Source organism: Marmota flaviventris, chromosome 19 (assembly GCF_047511675.1).
Source record: "Marmota flaviventris isolate mMarFla1 chromosome 19, mMarFla1.hap1, whole genome shotgun sequence".
NCBI lineage: Eukaryota > Metazoa > Chordata > Mammalia > Rodentia > Sciuridae > Marmota > Marmota flaviventris.
Window position 1 is genome coordinate 32,726,402 of NC_092516.1, and position 18,827 is coordinate 32,745,228.

General features: G+C 43.7%; 1 protein-coding gene across 1 annotated transcript in view; it reads left to right on the top strand.

Annotated features, from left to right (window-relative positions):
* Nucleotides 1–6,289: 6,289 nt before the first annotated feature.
* The window catches only part of Baiap2l1 (BAR/IMD domain containing adaptor protein 2 like 1), an 86,900-nt gene continuing 74,362 nt past the window's right edge, over nt 6,290–18,827 (top strand). The window contains exon 1 of the mRNA XM_071605831.1: nt 6,290–6,395. Within this exon, the coding sequence (XP_071461932.1) occupies nt 6,345–6,395 (51 nt within the window). The 5' untranslated portion in view covers nt 6,290–6,344. The remainder of the gene's footprint in view (nt 6,396–18,827) is intronic.

An 18,827-nucleotide genomic window follows, 5' to 3' on the forward strand; every position in this document is an offset into this window, starting at 1 on the left:
GTGGGGGGGAAAAAAAGTGTCCCCTCATACCACAACTGATAGAGATAAACTGAAACCTGATCCCTGACCTCCTGTCCAGAACTTGCCACTCCACACACAGCCTCAAAGGGAAACAACAAAGGTTCTTTTCATGTTTCTGGCCCATGAGACAATCTAGAATTCCTCTAGTGACAAAGATTAAAAATGACAGATAAAATCTATCAAAAATGTTTCAATACATAGCTGAGTTTGCAAGAAAAAAAAAAAAAGACATCAAAAACACAAAGGAAAGAAAGCCAAACAAACAGCACAGGAGAGCCCTTGGGAGTGGGGTGGGAATATAGGAGCTAGAAATGGGCCCAAATAGCCAGGTGGCTGCAATGTCCTGTGTTTCACCAGTACGGAGACTCACAGCCCGTGCAAAATGGAAAGTAGACACTAAGACTCATTCATTCAGGAAGCTGAAATTACTAGAAAATTCTTAATGGGCTAGGGGGATGCCAAGGGAGCCTACCTTCACTGGGGTCTTTTTTTGTTTTTGGGTTTTGGTTTTGTTTGTTTTGGTACAGGGGATTAAAACCAGGGGTGCTTCGCCACTGAGCCACATCCCCAGTCCTTTTTCTATTTTATTTAGAGACAGGGTCTCGCCAAGTTGCTGAAGCTGACTTTGAACTCAAGATCCTCCTGCCTCAGCCTCCTGAGCCATTGGGATTACAGGTGTGCACCACCACACCCAGCTTAACTGGGGTCTTGAGTAGAAAAAATTAATATCCTAAGATTGTGTCACAGGCCAGGGACAGAGTCTGAATTTTTACCCCACCCCATGGTGAGCTCTTTGGAATGCCTGGCAGGAACAGATGGAGAAATAATGTATAACCCAGATGGGAATGGGATGGGATTCTTTCAACAGTTCTTGAGCACCTACTGTGTGCTAGGCCTTGAGCAAGCTACAATGGACAAGACAGAAATCATCCTTGCCCTCATGGCGCTTGTGATCTAATGGTGGGGCGGAGGAGGAAGACAGCAATGAACAAGAAAAAGATGAGCTAGCGTACAGTTGGTCCTCCATGTCAGCAGGTTCCTGTTGTGGATTCAACCAAACACAGGTTGAAAATATTCAGAAAAATCTGTGTTAGACACAGTGATGCACACCTGTAATCCCAGCAGCTCGGGAGGCTGAGGCAGGAGGATCACGACTTCAAAGCCAGCCTCAGCAACAAGAGGCACTAAGCAACTCAGTGAGACTCTGTCTCTAAATAAAATAGAAAACAGGACTGGGGATGTGCCTCAGTGGTTAGTGCCCCTGAGTTCAATCCCCAGTATCTACCCAACCCTCCAAAACACTGTCAAGACTGAACATGTTCAGGGGCCGGGTTATGGCTCAGTGGTACAGCGCTTGCCTAGCATGCATAAGGCACTGGGTTCAATCACCAGCACCACATAAAAATAAACAAATAAAATAAAGATATTGTGTCCATCTACAAATAAAAAAATATATTTTTAAAAAAGACTGAACATATTCAGCTTTTTTCTTATTATTCCCTAACCAATGTATGAATTGATTAAGTATGAATCATCTAGAGATGATTTAAATGTGCTGGGGGATATGCACAGGTTACATGCAAACTCAACGCCATTTTATGTAAGGCACTTGAGCATCTGTGGATTTTGGTATCAAAGAGGAGTCCTGCAGCCAATCTGCCATTCATATGAGGGATGACTGTATTGGTTTCTCATTGATGCTATAACAAATTACCACAAACTTAGTGGTAACTTACAACTTAAAACAACACATATGTATTCTCTTACAGCTGTATGTGAGAGGACCCATGTGTTGGCAGGGTTGGTTCCTTCCAGAAGTTCTGAGGGGAGAGTTCATTTTCTTGCCTTTTTCAGCTTTGAGTAGCTGTGGCTACCTGTGTTCCTTGGTTTTGGGCCCTTTTCTCCATCTTCAAAGGGCACTGCTTCAGTCTTACCTTCTGCCATCGTTATCACCTGCTCCTTTGGCCCTTCCTGTGTTTTTTTCAGAATGACCTTTGTGACTCTATCAGACCCATCAGCTAATCCAGGACCATCTACCTCTTTCAAAATCCCTAACATCTGTAGTCTCTTTTGCTATGTGAGATAACTGATGTTCACAGATCCTGAAGATTAGGTCACAGACATCTCTGGGGAATTATCACCCAACCTGCCACGGCCAGTAGTAAGCACTATTAGAATTAAAATAGGATGTCCCCGATAGGACGCCTAAAGTACTATTCAGGATGAGTGGTCAGGGAAGGCCTCTCTGGAATCCAAATGACAGGAAAGAACCAGAGGGCTGAGGGCAGGGTGGAGAACATTCCATCCAGGCAGAGGAAACAGCTAGGGAGAAACTCTACGGCAGAAGCTTGGTGTGTCAATGGCTTTTCAAGAATGAGAAAACTGTAAGCCCCATCCTGTCTCTTGGAATCTTTATGGGAACTTTCTCCAAACTTCTGTTCTCAACAGGAACTTCTTTTGTCACAAAACCTGATAGGATACTCCAGGACAGCTGGGAGCACTCACAGGAGGCAGAGAGCCCCTCAGCAACTGCATACCAAGTTCAGAAGACACAGATCCCTAAACAAGAGCTTGTTTTGATTGTGGTTACCAAGATGTTATTGACATGGTTGTTTGCAATTGCACTTTGCAAACTGTGTTAACATAAAACAGGACATTAGATTATTTCAACTGAAGCAGGAGCTAAAAGAAGAGGGGGTGGCTGTTTGTCCCTCAGGAGGTGTTATGCTGAGATGCTAAGAGACGGGACCAGCTCCTCTTCCTAGCTGTGTGTGTGTGTGTGTGTGTGTGTGTGCTTTCTTAGCACATACTAAGCTATTGAATGACACCACAATGGTGACTTTTCTCCATTTTTTTCCTGAGTCATTCCGTTACATTGATTCATTTTCCTTCACTTTGAGCATCACATAGTCCACGAACAACTAAGACTATGGGTTCCCAGGTTTACATGCAATCAACAAACATAGGTGAAGAATCTAATATAAATGGCCTGGAGGGCACACCTATATTTTTACATACAGCAGGATGGACCATACCTCTATTACAGCTTTCATTTTAATCCTCCTTGAATTTTGCCTCCTGCATTAAAGGATGAGGTAAACCTGGTTCCTTCTGCACCCAAACAACCCCCAAAAGAGTATTGGATAATCAATACTCATTTTTTTGTTGTTGTTGTTTTTCTTCAATAAAGAACTCCCAAGAATCTAAGGACAGAGAGCCCTGAGTGGGGGCTGAGATATACTATATATGCCAGGACAGATTAAAAACTGATGATTCTCGCCGGGCACAGTGGCACACACCTATAATTCCAGTGGCTTGGGAGGCTGAGGCAGGAGGAATTGAAAGTTCAAAGCCAGCCTCAGCTAAAGCAAGGCGCTAAGCAACTCAGTGAGACCCTATCTCTAAATAAAATACAAAATAGGGCTGGGGATGTGGCTCAGTGGTCGAGTGCCCCTGAGTTCAATCCCCAGTACTCCCTCACCCCCCAGAAAAATCCAATAATTCTCAAAGACTTCTGAAGGAGCAGGATGATCATAGGAAATTATTTCCTAGGAAATTATTTCCAGAAAGGCATGTTAAATATGACCAAACATCTGTTGGAAGATTTGCATACACTTAATAACCTGGTCCTTCCATCAAATTCCAACCTCCGCAATTAAATTGGGCTATCTGAGATACTCGGAGGCTTTATGGTGGCTTGTTAGTCCCTGTCTCCTCCAGCTCTGACTCACACAGCTGGGCTGTGGGGGGTTAAAGGTTAAGCCTCTGCTCTCTCTCCAGCTCCTCCGATGATTGCCTGGCAACCTAGAGTGGAATGACTTCATCAGAAGGAAGGCTCAGAAGCAAGTTCTAAGACAGAAGGTGATCTGCAAAGTTAAGGTGGTGATTTTCACATTTAAATAAAAACTGACATACTCTAAGAGCCTAATATGTAATGGTGGTAATTATAAGGCCATAAACATATCCCACATACAGCAAAGGAGGCCTAGTTGGAAAAATTACTAGCCAAATACTGGATACATATTAAGGAAGGGGGTAGCTGCTTCCTTTGCCTGAAATCCAGGACGATGTGTTATTTCCCCCCAACATCCAAGCATGGTATATTTTTTTTTTTTTTTTTTTTTTTTTTTATTGTTGGCTGTTCAAAACATTACATAGTTCTTGATATATCATATTTCACAATTTGATTCAAGTGGGTTATGAGCTCCCCTTTTTACCCCATATACAGATTGCAGAATCACGTCAGTTACACATCCATTGATTTACATCTTGCCATACTAGTGTCTGTTGTATTCTCAAGCATGGTATATTTTATAGCTTGCAAAACCTGATAAGACTGCCCCAGAGTCCAAGTGGATGTGTCTGTTCTAAGTCCAGAGACATCTCATACTTTCGGGTTTCCCATCCCAGTCACACAGTGCCTTCATTGTGAGATTTCCTAGTGAACTTTATCCCAGGAGCAGTTTAAATCGCCCCCCCCCCCCCCCGGCCCCGGCCGCGTATTGGGGAGCTGAACCCACACCTGGTGCATGCTAGGCAAGTGCTCTCCCATTGAGCTACATCTGACATCCCAGGAGCAGTGTAGAAACTATAAGTGATGCAATGTACCTAGATAGAAGTTCAGTATTTCACTGCATAATCATTGCCACTACATTAAAGTATATTCACGAATATTCCATGCATACTAACCTTGTACCAAAGACAGTTTAGTAATTAATTATTTTAAAGTACACCAGCAAGATTAAAAAAAAATCAGCTTCAAATAATGGTCACACCCTTCTTTTTTACAACAACAACAACAAATTGGCATAAAATCTGTGACAATTATGCAGTGGAATATGGTTTTTAAAAAATCAGACTAAGCCGGGCGCGGTGGCACACACCTGTAATCCCATTGTCTTGGAGGTGGAGGCAGAGTTCAAAGCCAGTTTCAGCAAAAAAAGCAAGGCGCTAAGCAACTGGATGAGACTCTGTCTCTAAATAAAATACAAAATAGGGCTGGAGATGTGGCTTAGTGGCCGAGTGCCCCAGAGTACACGCCCCCCCCCCCAAAAAAAAAAAAAAATCAGAATAAGATCTCTTGTCTGTGCTTGGTGGAAGAGTCAGATGCTAAGCAGTGGCTCCTACTGTGAAACTGTTCTGCACCCTCAGGGTCTGGGTCACCCCGACATTAGGTGCACACTCTGGGAGAGGCCCAGAGATGACATCTGCCTCACCCCTGGGCAGGGCTCGGCCCAGGAGTAGACAGAACAAGGAGCCTGAGGGGCCCCACCTGGGAGACAAAGGAAGACAGGCTTCCCTAAAACTCAGCTCACCATGGTTTCTAAATCCCATAAAGATCTTTTGATAAGCACAGCTCCAGTGAGTTAAAGGTCGAGCTTAACGTAAAGGTTAAACACGTACTGCCATTTCAGCTACCAGTTCTGGGCACTTATTCATTTTTTTATATTCCAGGAGCTTCCCAAATTACAGGTGGAAGTCCCCCTTCCTCCACCTAAGAGGGTCATGCCCTCCAGTCTTTAGGTCGGGGAGGCAACCATCAGGAAAATCCTTGCGCCTGGGGGATGCGGGTGCCCCTTTCCTGCGTTACCAAAAGGCAGAGCTTAGGGGAAGAGCTCGCGGAGGACGCGGGCCTCTGACCTCCACTCCCAGCTCCGTGTGGTGCACTCAAGGGCTTTATTTAGGACCACAGAGACCCGAATGTCCTCGGTCCAGGTTCCATAGCACAACAGCGACGCAGCAGCAGACTCGTAATTTACAAGTCCCCTGGTCGCCAGGAGCCCTGGGAGGGCCGCGAGAGGGCGCGCAGTGGCCGCCGCCCCGCCCGCCTCAGGTGGGGCCGCCACGCCTACTCCACCCCATCCTGCTTCGGCCCCGCCCATCCGGCGGCTCGGCCCCGCCCACCGGCGCAATATCATTGGCCTCCGCGGAGGCTGGACCGCCCACTCTCACCCACCCCACCTTGGGCCCGCCCACCGCTCGCTAGGCCACGCCCTCCAGGCTGCTCCAGGTGGGGCCGCCCCGCCCACCGGCCCCGCGGCCCCGCCCGCTCCGCGGCCTCAGGTGGGGCCACCCGGCCCGCCCCGCCTGCCCCGGCCGCGTCTGGCCGCAGCTCCTCCGCTCCCCGCGCGCGGCGGTGCGGCAACTTTTGACATTTTGTCAGTGGGGATCCGGGCGAGCACTCTTGGGCCGACGGCTGTGGCCGCAGCCGACCCTCGAGGGGCCCTCGGTCGCGCCCCGCTGCTCCCGCCGCCCCGGGTCGGGCGGCCACGAGGCCCCGCCGCGTCCTCCCGCGCTCGCTCGCCCGTCCGGAGGCTGCAGCCATGTCGCGGGGGCCCGAGGAGGTGAACCGGCTCACCGAGAACACCTACCGGGTGAGCCTGGGGCGCCGGGCGCGGGGTTGGAGGCCCCGGTCCCTGGGGGATGGGGGCGGTTCTCCAGGTCCCGGGTGCGGAGGCCCCCGGCGCAGGGGTTCGAGGCCGAGGGCGGGAGGCTGGGAGGCCCTGGGACTCCGGGGGAAACCGGAGTTCGGGGTTCGAGGCCCGGAAGGGAAGCCCCGCCGGCAGCTGGCAATTAATTGTCACCAGGGAGAGGTCGGGATTTTCACCTAAGGGGTAAGGAGGGGGACTTTCGCGGGAAGGCCCTCCCCTGCCTGAGCCGGAGACGCCCAGCGAGCCCCACGTTTCACAGCCGACGTGTTTGGGGGAAGCTGGGGAAGGCGGGGAGAGGCCGAGCGGGCTCTGGGCCCCGTGCTCCTCCCAGCTTCTCCTTGGAATCAGTGACCGCGGTGGCCTGGCTGGGCTGCAGCCCTCCGAGGCCGGAGAGACCAGCTCGAGTTTCCTCCGAGAAAAGAAAGCGCACAGGAATGTGGGGGGGGGGAACTCCCCTGTAATTAGCCATCGCCAGGTGAGCCGAGCTCCCCGCCGGAACCTCGCAGGAGGCTCGGGGAATTTTCTGGTTCGGCGGCAAGTTTGCTCTGCGAAGCCTTGAAACGCCCTCCCCCTTGCACCTTTCTTCCGCAGCTTTAGGTTGAACTTGGCTTTCATACATTCATGGTTTTGTGAGGTTATTGCAGCACCGAGGAGTTAATAAAATTGACATAACTTTAAGGAGCGCTGGATGGTCCGTCTCTTGCATGTTGTGCGAGAGAGAATTTTCCCAGAAACAAGACATGGGATTAGTGGCCAGTTTAGTAAGTTTAAGTCCTAATAAATGAATTCCAGTTGAAATAAGATATGCGTTTAATCATCTGCTATTAATAGAATACAAAACAACTTTTGTTTTAATTCTGCTTAGGCTCCTTACACCCTTGAGACTTTGAAGTTCTCTGAATTCATTTGTAGCTATGTTTACATGGCTTTGCTAATTTTGTAGATTTCTTTTAATCTTAAAACTGAGTCTTTAAATTTGCAAGGACTGAGTGAGTTCCTGTAATCAGAGGAGTTTATTGACCTTTGTTGAGTAAGAGTCTAAAAACAGCATGAAAATATTTTCATAATCTAGCCATTGAAGGCCCCAAAATTATCGATTCTGTTCATCGCAATACATAAAGTGTGTACTGTATCATGTGAAATATTACTTTATAGATAGACTGTTGACACAGCATTTGGGGGTCAGGAACTGTGACCAAAAACTGTTCCTGCTAGTGTGTTTCCTTAATAGAAGGCAATTTCTAGAAATGCCAGAAATTTGGATGTTTAAATTCTTATGTTTATATTGAGATTGTTAACATTTAAATGACCCCAAAGATGGCGAGGCAGGAGGTGTGGGGCGCTGACAGAGAGTAAGTAAAACATTCTTAGATTGGGGAGTCATCACTACTCTGATTATAGTTAAGGAAAAATTGTATGTGACTGAAATGCAGATCACTACAAATTATGTGTGGATTCTTTAAGTATTCACTGGAGTTCAAAAACACATGAATATTGAAGTTCTCCAATGTAGGCCTGTTTTTCCAGTCTGAAATGAGAATATCAACTTGAGACAAGCAATCAGATATTCAGGGTAAACTATTCTCTCTCCCTTCTGACTGACTGACTGCAGGAGTCTTAAGATGGGTTGTATTCAAGCGAATTACAGAGTCACAAATGTCAACAATTTTGGCAAGTCATATACCCATGGAACTGGGACAGAAGGAAAAAGTGTGGATTTCATTGTTTTGGTTATCCAAATTTGTAGTCATAAAACAGTGTAAGTCATTTTCAAATTTTGAAAGGTTATAATATACTGAAGATCAGAGACCACTACTTTATTGCTTTCTATTCCCAGGTGTCTGAAAGCACACCCCAAGCTCACTAAATATTGATTGATTTTAATCACCTTTTCCTTGTTAATATGTTGGGATCAGGCTTTTTCATGTTGAGGTGATGGGGAAAGAATTTGCAGAACCAGAAAACAGGTTTACATAATCGTTGCAGTAAAGGCTGCTAGCCCTTGGTTTGGCTATGATGAATACACAGTGAAGTTTTACATCCACAGGTCTGATTAGAAACCTGAAAAGCCTTTTGCTGCCTCCTCATTGAGTTCTTCTTCCCCAGGCCCCACCCACAGTGATCAAGGCTAAAAGCAAGCATAGTATGACAAAATTCTACTGACAATATTGGTGACTCTCATTCTTATAAAAAACAGATTTCCTTTATGTTACCTAGCGACCTGCAATATTTTACTAATAGAAACACAGCCTAACCAGGTGTGATTGCAAAAGCCACCTGCAACTGAGATTTTTTTGTTAATACTCAAATTTCTTTGAAATAAAGGAATACATTCTTTAGAGAAAAGGGAGGTTTATAAAGTAGTGTGATCCTCTATATGCAGTATCAAATATCCTTTAATACATATTTAAACATTTGCTGAGTTTTCTAAAATATGTACTTAGACAAATTGTTACTGGCAATCCATGCTAACTCCCAAGACGGCATGCATTTTACAACTTCATAAACAAATGACATGATAATAAGCCTCAAAATATCAAATAATCTTGCTGTTGCCAATTAAGAGTTTGGCCAAAGATCCTGCCCCTTCCCACACTTTAGTCCATAGTGTGCCCATAATTTTCCCTCAAAAGCTTGCTTGTAATTTTTACATGGTTTTCTGATGAGTACATGCTTTAGTGGGAGAGGAAGAAGTCAAGTTCAAACAAACCTTTAATTAAGAGTAGCCACAACCTTCCTAGAAGTTAGAACTGTTCATGTCTTAGGAAGTTGATGGAGGCCCCGTGTGGTGTCATCTAGGGATGTCCTACCTACACAAATCTTGCTAAACAGTTGAGTGCAGGAGGAAAATGACAAGGAGGGACAGGGACACAGAAGACTCAATGTCACCTTCTCAAGGAGGCTTGTTCAAACAACTTTAAATTTGCTGACAGTGCTCTCAACCTCAACTTGGGCTACTTTACCTTTCCCCTCATAAAACTTCCTACTCAGTATCCTAAGTGATATATTTTCTGTGTTTTTTTTCATCTCTTTCCTCCTCAACTGGACTGAGCTCGACAAGGCAAGGAGCTTTGTTTTATTGTTCTCCTTATGCCTAAAACCGTTCCTGGTGCATAGTAGGTGTGCATGTTTGTTGAGTAAATACACATTTAATTTCTTAAACACCTAATCCTGTGCCACGCTCCCTGCTCCCACCCTTGATCATGTTCATAGAGCATCTTGTTGCTAAGAATATATCTGCCCATGAGGTGGACGTTCGTCAATTATGTGTATTTACTTGTCATTTTTTAGATGAAAAACTAAGGCCTAGAATCTATGACCGGCTTCCACACTGGTCTCCAAATAGTAATTTAATTTGTAGTTTCTAGTGATCAACAAATGCACAAACCAAATACATTTTTTTTTCCCCAAATATATTTTCTAATTTGGCAATCTAAGATGTCACTGGAATTTTTCTGTCATTCTGACAATTCACCTTTGGCATGTTTTGAACAAGCCTTTTGTTAAGAAACAAGTGCTTTTCTTTCACTGGGTAAAGGGAACAATCTATGCATGTGTTTTCCTTGTCTGTTGAATACCTGTCAGGTTGATTTCCAGTGTGAGACAACAACATACAAGTCTGGCATGTAAAACTTTTATGCCTTTCAAGACCCCTTTCTGAGGTGTGCTCATCACTGTAGCTCTACCCACTGCTGGGTATCTTAATCTTTTCCCACAGCCCTACCTTCTTCAGGTGTGCTGAGATAAGATGGGATTGCAGAAGTCCAGACAGCTTACTCTTGGCTCCGTAGGACTGACAGAGTAGAGCCATGTGCTGGGAGCAGGAGGGGGTGCCAGGTATTGGAAGTATTCTGAACAGCCCAGTGCCTTAGCTTTTTGTTTGGTAAAATGAAAGTACAAAGCAAACAATAGATTTTTTTTCTTCTGTAATTTTTTTTTTTTTTTTCCTGATGGGAAAGAGGTTTTTTGAACTCAATAACATTGCCGTGCGGCATCCTTTATTGTGAAACCCAGGGGACCACCTGGACAAGTGACACCTTCCATGGGTTTCAGGTAGCTTTTGAGTTCACATTTGTGACATTATTCCAGAAGTCACTAGCCTTATAAAGACCTGTACATTAGGGAAAACTATTGTCCCCAGAATTGCCCCAAGTTCGTTTTCTTCATTCCGCATGGCCATTTATTCTGCAGTCCAACAGCAGAAAATAGCCAGGCCAGCCTCAGCAGCTAAGCGGGGCCCTGAGCAACTTAGCGAGACACTGTCTCAAAATCAGTGTAAAGCACCTCTGGGGTCAGTCCCTAGTACAAAAAAAAAAAAAAAAAAAGAATTATTATAAATGTACAGTTTGACCCGTTGACCCATGCAAATATATTTTGTTTTTAAACTTTTTATTAAACTACAATATACATAGAGAAAGGTGTGCTCAAGTATATATAGTTTACTAAATTGCCACAAGCTGAACACATCACTGTCCTAACCTCTGATGGCCTTGGTTATTTTGTCCCTTTGCCCAGGTTGCTTGTCAGATTCATCACTGACATGGGAGGAGTTGTGGTTCTTGTTGCTGAGTGGCATTCTACCATATGAATGAATCACAATTCATTCTTCTCTTGACGGGCATTTTGGATTGTTTGTAGACTCCGGATCTTAGGAGTAGTGCTTTGTGAATGTGTCTAGTACAGTTATAGTCAGACCCTCATATCTCTTGGGCATACGCTCAGGAGTGAGTTTGCTGATGTAAAGTATTTGAATACTTAGCTTTAGTAGAAAGTGCCAGGCAGTTTTCCAAAGTGGTAGCACCAGCTGACATTCCCACCAGCAGTGTATGAGTGTTCCTATTACTGTGCATCCTGCTGGCAAGTGATATTGCCTGTCCTTTTAATTTTTTGCCATTCTGATGGGTGTGTGCAAATAAAATTTTAAAATTCAAGACCAGAGTTTTGCTCCAGGCCTCCTGACTGATTATCTGTTTCTCTGTAGGATGCCTACAACCTAAACAGGAGCCCCTTAGGGGACACTTTATGTCAGAGACAGGATCATGTCCTAGGGGTTTGGATCTCCAAGAGGCCATACAGCTGTAGTGTGGTATTCCCTAAGGTAAAACATGAATCTCAGTATATTCAGTTCCAAAACTATCATAGCTGCACATATCAAAGAGTTTATTATGGAAGGAATGTTGAGGGCATAGACAAGAGCCCTGTTTAGACAAACTGGGATGTTTGGGGTGGAGTACAGCACTTATAGTTAATTAATTTACTTGCTAATTGAGTATTAGTGAAAGCTTTTCTCTCTCTCTCTCTCTCTCTCGCTCTCGCTCTCTCTCTCTCTCTCTCGCTCTGTGTGTGTGTGTCTCTCTCTCTCTTTCACACACACACACACACACACACACACGAGATTGAACTCTGTTGCTCTACCACTGATCTATACCCCCAGCCCCTTTTATTTTTCTTTTTGAGACAGGGTCTCACTAACTTGCTGAGGCTGGCCTCGAACTTGAATCCTCCTGCCTCAGCCTCCCAAGTCACTGTGAGTAAAGGCATATGCCTCCAAGCCTAGCCTTTCCCTTTCTTTTTATGTAACTTTTCTTAGAAATATATGAACTTTATTGTTAGGGGCACAATAGGCTAGTATTTTAAAAAGATTTCAGTTTAGTTAGATTTCAGGACTAAAACAAATGTTATTTTTAATTTCTCCCCAGTTACATTGTAGCTGTATGTACTTGAGAAATCTCCAAATGATACCTTTCAACATTTCCCGGTTGGTTCAAATGTATCTGTGTGTATATTTCATCTTGGAGGCTTTTTATGTTATGGTACTGGGGACCACTCCACCACTAAGGTGTACCCCCAGTTTTCAGTACTTATTTCCACGCCAGTCAGTATTTGGTGCTTCATCATTCTGATGACTCCACAGTACTCTGTTTCTCATCATAATTTATTGATTGAGCCCCTGTTGTTGGACATAGGACTTTGCTGGTAAAGCACTGCAGTGGGCATTTCCGCAGGTAAAGCTTTGCCCAAATCCATGATGTTTCTGAAAGCTAAATCCCCAAGAGGGAGGCTGGGTCAAAGGGTGGATCGTTGCAAAATGCCCTCCAGAAAATACACACCAAATTATGCTGTAGCCTGCATTATGAGAGAGCGCACCTTTCCCTGAACCCAACCAGTCAAGTAGGTCTTTTAAAACTACTTCCTTTTTTAAATAACCCACAGAAGGTGCATGAGCTTACAGCAAGCAGTAAAGCATGTTTAGCTCTGCCGAGATAGGGACATTGTCCAGAGTGCCAGAGATATTCCACCAGCTTTAGGCATATTTCCCCATAAACTTAAAACTTGTGGATGTGTAGCAAGTAATTACAGCTCTGTGACCCTTCGGACCTATGTCCTTCTGTCCTTATTTTCCTCCGCCTTGGTTTTATACTTTTATTTATGTTTTCCTGACCTTGAGTCTCTTTCTGACTTATCAAGTTAGTGATTATGTTCAGCCTCTAACAGTTGCTGCAAATCTTTGTGGATAAAGGTGAGGCTCATGTATATGAGATAAAATGTTGCTGTTTTCTCTTTCAAAGATAAATGAAAAATGTTACTAGAATGAGTTCCCAAACCAGGGAGAAATAGATGTTCACTGCTCAGAGATCCATGCCTTTCAGGCAGCCTGCCAGGCTGAGTGGTTTGGACAGAGCAGAAGGGGTCAAGATGCCCTCCTGTGTTTTGTTGCTTAAACTGTTTATATGGTGCTTTGGAGGTTAAAAAGTCCCCAGGCAATAACAATTCCTTCACTAAAAGTCTCAATGGCCAGCAAGTTAACTGAAGGAGGGAGATTTAGAGTTTTTAAGGAGGCTCTGCCTTCTGAAGTGTTTACATTTTTTAATGTCGAAGGGTCACTTTTACAATGCTTAACTGAAAAGAAGCAGCAAGGGCTATATAGTCCATTTACTAAGGTAAAATTACCATTTTCTACCTCTGTTTACAAGTTGACCTTTTAAACTTAAAAAGTTTTAATGGTTTTTCTCTTAATTTTCACATACAGGAATACTTTTTAACACTTACTAACCTGAGATTATAAATGCAACAGAAAACTACCTCAAAAGAATTAAACCATTCAGATTTCAATTTTTAAAACTTGTTTTAAAAAGCTTATTTCTATTGTTGCAAACAGCTGATCACCTTCAAGGTGCAGCTGTGTCCTACAAAGGTATAAAACTGGTGATAACAACCTGTCAAGGAAGTTCACCTGATTAGAGCACAGTACCTGCATAGATGCACAGAGGGGAAGAGGGGATCAGAACCGATGACCAGCCCAACACCAGCCATCGTAAGTGCAGAGCTGACCGTGTGAGTTATGGGGAGAGGTGAGGGGTACAGAAGACAGCCCTATCGCCATCACATGCCTGTCAGATACAGGTGCTCAAGACTTAAGGTAATAAACCAATCCACTCTGGCTACAGAAATTCAAATGATAAATCAGGAAAATTATATTGATAATTCCTTAAGTGTTGTGATAATGACGATGATATAAGACTTTGATGATTGGATTGAGGATGCTGTTTAGTGGCCAGACATTTGCATGGCATTCATGAGGCCCTAAGTTCTATCCCCAGCACCACAGAGAAAGAGAGAGATTTAGGTCAATTATTCTCTGAACAGCTTGAGGTGCAGGACATGAACCAGGTCTTGACAGTACACTGTTTATCTCTAAGCATGTAAATATGTGAAACCTTGTTTCTATTAGAGTTTTGGGTCTGACTGTTAATGCTGTTTGAGAAGATTTCTCCAGCTAACCAATCCATCCCCTGTTAGCCTAGATTTGAGGGTAGTTGATAAGTCATTCTCCTCCAGTTGATCTTGTGCTTCTGTTTTCTTGTCTGTAAATAAGGATGATAATAGTATCTACTCATGAGGTTCGTACTCATGAGGATTAAACATGGTAATGCATGAAAGCTTTTAAAACAGTGTCCAACACATAGTAGGTGTTCAGTTAGTGTTCCTATTGGTAGCTTGAGTCTATTGGACTGTAACTGTCATACAAGCATTGATTTTCGTGTTTATTTACAGCCTTCCTCAGTATCTAAAAGGCTGACACATAGGTGGAGCTGAATAAATATTTGATAAGAGTGGTGTTGAAATTATTGGCACTTGTTTTTCTCTCAATGAGCTGTATGCTCCTTCAGGGTTTTTTAATTCCCTCATGGGGCTGGTGCATAGTAAGAACTCAAAAATATTTGTGGGATAAATACTGAAGATCTGTGTTCCTCACACAGCTGTGACTAAAACCATCACCTGCTCCTTAGCATGTGGGATTGAGACAGCACTAACAACAGTGGCCCTGTTATGAGCACCTGTTATGTGTGTCCCGAGCTTACCACCAACATTCATTCTTTCTGCAACTGTTTTCTGGAGCACCACAACTGTGCCAGGCCCTGTGGTCACTGGAGAACCGACCAACACAGACTGGCCTTCTGAGGTCATCACCAATGGTGGCACAGCTACCAGAGTTTAGCCCCGCCAGCCCTCCCCCTCCCCCTCCGCCTGCCTGGAGTCATGGATTGCGCCCCCCTGGCCCCAGCCCAGAGTTGTCCTGCCTTTGCCAGTTCATTTCTTGGGAGTTTTTTCTCATATTGGAAGAAAGGAGGAAAGGATTAAGAGATGTGAAGATTGAGTTTCAGAGAGTTTTTTTAGGTATTTTGTAAGAAGCCTTTGGAAAGTTGGATATATAAAAGAAATAGAGGAGAGATAAAAAGTATATTTTTCCTTACTGGAATCTAATCTTGAACTGTCGTTAAATTATTTGGGGTTTTTGAACAATAATTTTCGCATTGCAGGGGCTGTGATCTTAGTGTAGAGCAGAATGACTCTTCTCAGGTGTAAGTTCACTGGAATTCTTCTAGATACTACCATATAAGAATGGGGTTGGGGGCTGAGGCTGTAGCTCAGCGGTAGAGCACTTGTCTAGCATGTGTGAGGCCCTGGGTTCAATCCCCAGCACCACATAAAAAGCTAAATAAACAAAATAAAGGTATTGTGTCTGTCTACAAATAAAAATATTTTTTAAATTTTTTTTTTTAAAAAAGAATGGGGTTAGGAAGGAACTAGTGAGCTTCACAGAAAAATGGCACTTGCTGTATGAAGTCAATGTACTTTGGTTTGATAAAGTTTCGGTGTCCTATTTAGTACTTTGGGGCTTTCTAAACAAATGCAGCCCCAGACATGAGTTGGGCTCTCCTGCAAATCCATTGCTTGCTTTTTTATCCCAGGATACACTTTTTAAAAACAAAAACTAGGCAGGTAAGAACCCCTAACCAAATGGTGGAGCGTACTTCAAGGCATATATCCATTGACGGCTGTTTTAAATCCAGCATCAAATCAATTTTTGTTTTTAATATATGCCATTTACATAATTAAGGTTACATATTTCTAAGTGATATTCAAGTAATATTAAAGATGTTTGCATTTCTTATTTTTCCCACATCAACCTGAATTGCCGTGGTATTTATCACACACCTGTCTTCCTATTCGACTATACTCTTTGAGGGCTGAGCTGTCACCTCATTTATCTCAATGCTTTCTAGGCTCAATGTGGGCAGATGATGCACGTGTGTGTGTACATATATATTTTTTATTTTTTTGGTACCAGGGATTGAACCACTGAGCCACCTCCACAGCCCTTTTAATTTATTTATTTTATTTTGAGACCAGGTCTTCTCACTAAGTTGCTTAGAGCCTCACTAAATTGCTGAAATTGACTTGGAACTTGGAATCCTCTTGCCTCAGTCTCCTGAGCCACTGGGATTACAGGCATGCACCACTATATCTGGCTACATTTTTAGTTTTTGTTTGGTTGGTTTTGGTGATGTTGGGGATTGAACCCAGGGCCTTTTGCCTTCAAGGCAAGCACTCTACTAACTGAACTACATCCCCAGCCCAGCATTTATAGTTTTTCAGGTTGCTTCAACAGCCCAAATGTGAGAAGGATTTTACAGAGCTAGTGGAATGAGACTTAAGTACATGTGTTTTCTAGTACTTATCCTGATTCATTTGTTCAGTGTGTGTCTCTCTCAAATACCAGAAAAGAGACACATTGTCAGATCCTGGTTGCAGTGATACTTTTAGAATTTAAAGTTACATTCTGAGGTAGTCATCCTGGTACCACAATTTAGAACAGGAACGATCATGTTTCTATTCTTTCAAATAAAAACATACGCCTCTATCAACCAAGCAAAAATGGTTATAGCTCTTATCATAATTGGGATTTCAAGAAGCAGTGTTTGTTTCAATTTCATAGATACTATTCTCCCTGAAGTTCAGAGTCTGAAAGCTGCTCCAGTTCTGGGGCAGGGTTTCCCGAGGCCAGCACAGGTTAGGCGCTGGTGCGAGCCTGATGGCTTGCTGGCTGCCAAGGCTGGGGGTGCCTGCTTCCAGCCAGGGGTCTTCCTGGCACCACTAACCCCAACCCAGTGTGATCATCTGCACTTAAACTACAAGGAAAAGTGATTTTTAATTCTACCAACAAAAAGTGTAGAACTTTTGTCTAATGTTTAAAATAGAGATTTTCTGGTTGTGAACTGAGTTCAGATCATCATTTTTTTTTTCTTCAAGTTACTTTTTTATCAGACAACCGTGAAATCTGAATACCTGTATGTGGTTCTCCCTCCACAATTAAAAAAGTAATTGAAAAATCCAGATTTTTATATAATATACTGGCTGGGATCACTCCGACACATAATTTTCGTGAAAGCCTTGAGAACTTTACCTAAGAGGTGTGAGCCACGGCAGAACTTCCTGCTCATTTCCATCAGTGTGCTGGGGCTTTTTGTTTGCCTGTATTTGGCTTTAGCCAAGTACAATTCTTGATGTCTAAATGAGTAGGGACTAGTTTGTCACAGAAATCTGTTTCTTTAAACAGTGGCACAGATGTTGTGGGCATGTGATTGCATCTGGTAATTTATACCTATCTTTCTGGATGATCACAGTCGTTCTCTTGGTCGGTTCTTAGGGAGCTCAGGACCTCATAGGTGCACCCATGACTCAGAACATTCTTCTATAAGAGGCTAAGCCCAAAGGCGTATCCGTGCTTCACTGACCACTTGCCCTGAGCTGCTCAGGCCACATCACTAGGAACAGATCCATGTGAACCTGCACAGTCCCCCCTGTTTCTTTCTAGCTGGACCTCTGTACCTGAAGGATCTTTTTTTTTTTTTTTTTTCCTTTGCAGTACTGGGGATCGAACCCAGGGCCTCATGCATGCTAGGCAAATGTTCTGCCCCTGAACTACATCCCCCATCCTTAAGGAGAAACAATTCTGTATAAGACAAAACCTGGATCATGATGAAGGGAAAGGAGGACAATGTTCTAGTCTTAGTGAATGTTCGATGGAGGGTTTTCTCTGTGGGCTGAAGATTTCCTATGAAACTGCCCTTTTATAGAATGATGGAGTAAGACCAGGTGCAGTGAGACTCGGTGGCCCAGGCAGGAGGAGCTCAGGCTCCAGGCCAGCCTCAGCAACTTAGCAAAACCCTATCTCAAAATAATTTTTAAAGGGGCTGGGGATGTGGCTCAATCGGTGATGCACTCCCCTGGCATGTGCAGGGCACTGGATTCGATCCTGAGCACCACATAAAAATAAAATAAAAGATGTTGTGTCCACCGAAAACTAAAAAACAGATATTAAAAAATTCTCTCTCTCAAAATAATAATAATAATAATAATAATAATAATTTTTTAAAAGGGCTGGGGGTACAGCTCAGTGGTAGACCATTCCTGGGTTCAAAAGACAAAAAGAAGGACACAGTAAGGACTTTTGCTGGAAAAACATGCCAGTTTTCTTCCCTAGTCATAGCTGGAAAGACAGCTGCTCCTCAGCAGTTTGATCTCCAAATTCATGGGTTGTCACTTTCTCCTAATGGGTCACATTGATTTTCATCCTGTGAGGGGAGGTCGCTGCAGACAGCTAAGTGAGCACAAAGCTTTAGAACAATAGTACTTTCCACGGGTCCTGAACAGCATTCCCAAAGGATGGCAATGACCTGTGTCTCAAAACATCTGGCTCTTCTGTGTGTGAGCTAGTTAGCCACAACCAACGTGCAAGCCGTCCCACAGCATGAGGATGTGAATCCTTAGCAGTCAAAGGCTGTCTGATTTTTAAAGCTTTATTTTTTTAAAGCTTCATGGAGTTGTAGTTTATGTAACTGTCAAGTTCACCCCTTTTAAGGGTACACATTCTTCATGCCCATTTTCTGTCCTTTCTTACTCCATCTCAAACAACCTCTGATATGTATTCTCTCTATAGATACATCTTTTCTGGAAATTTCATATAAATAGTGTCATGAAGCGTGTGATCTTTTGTGATTACTGAGCATAATGGGATTCATCTATGTA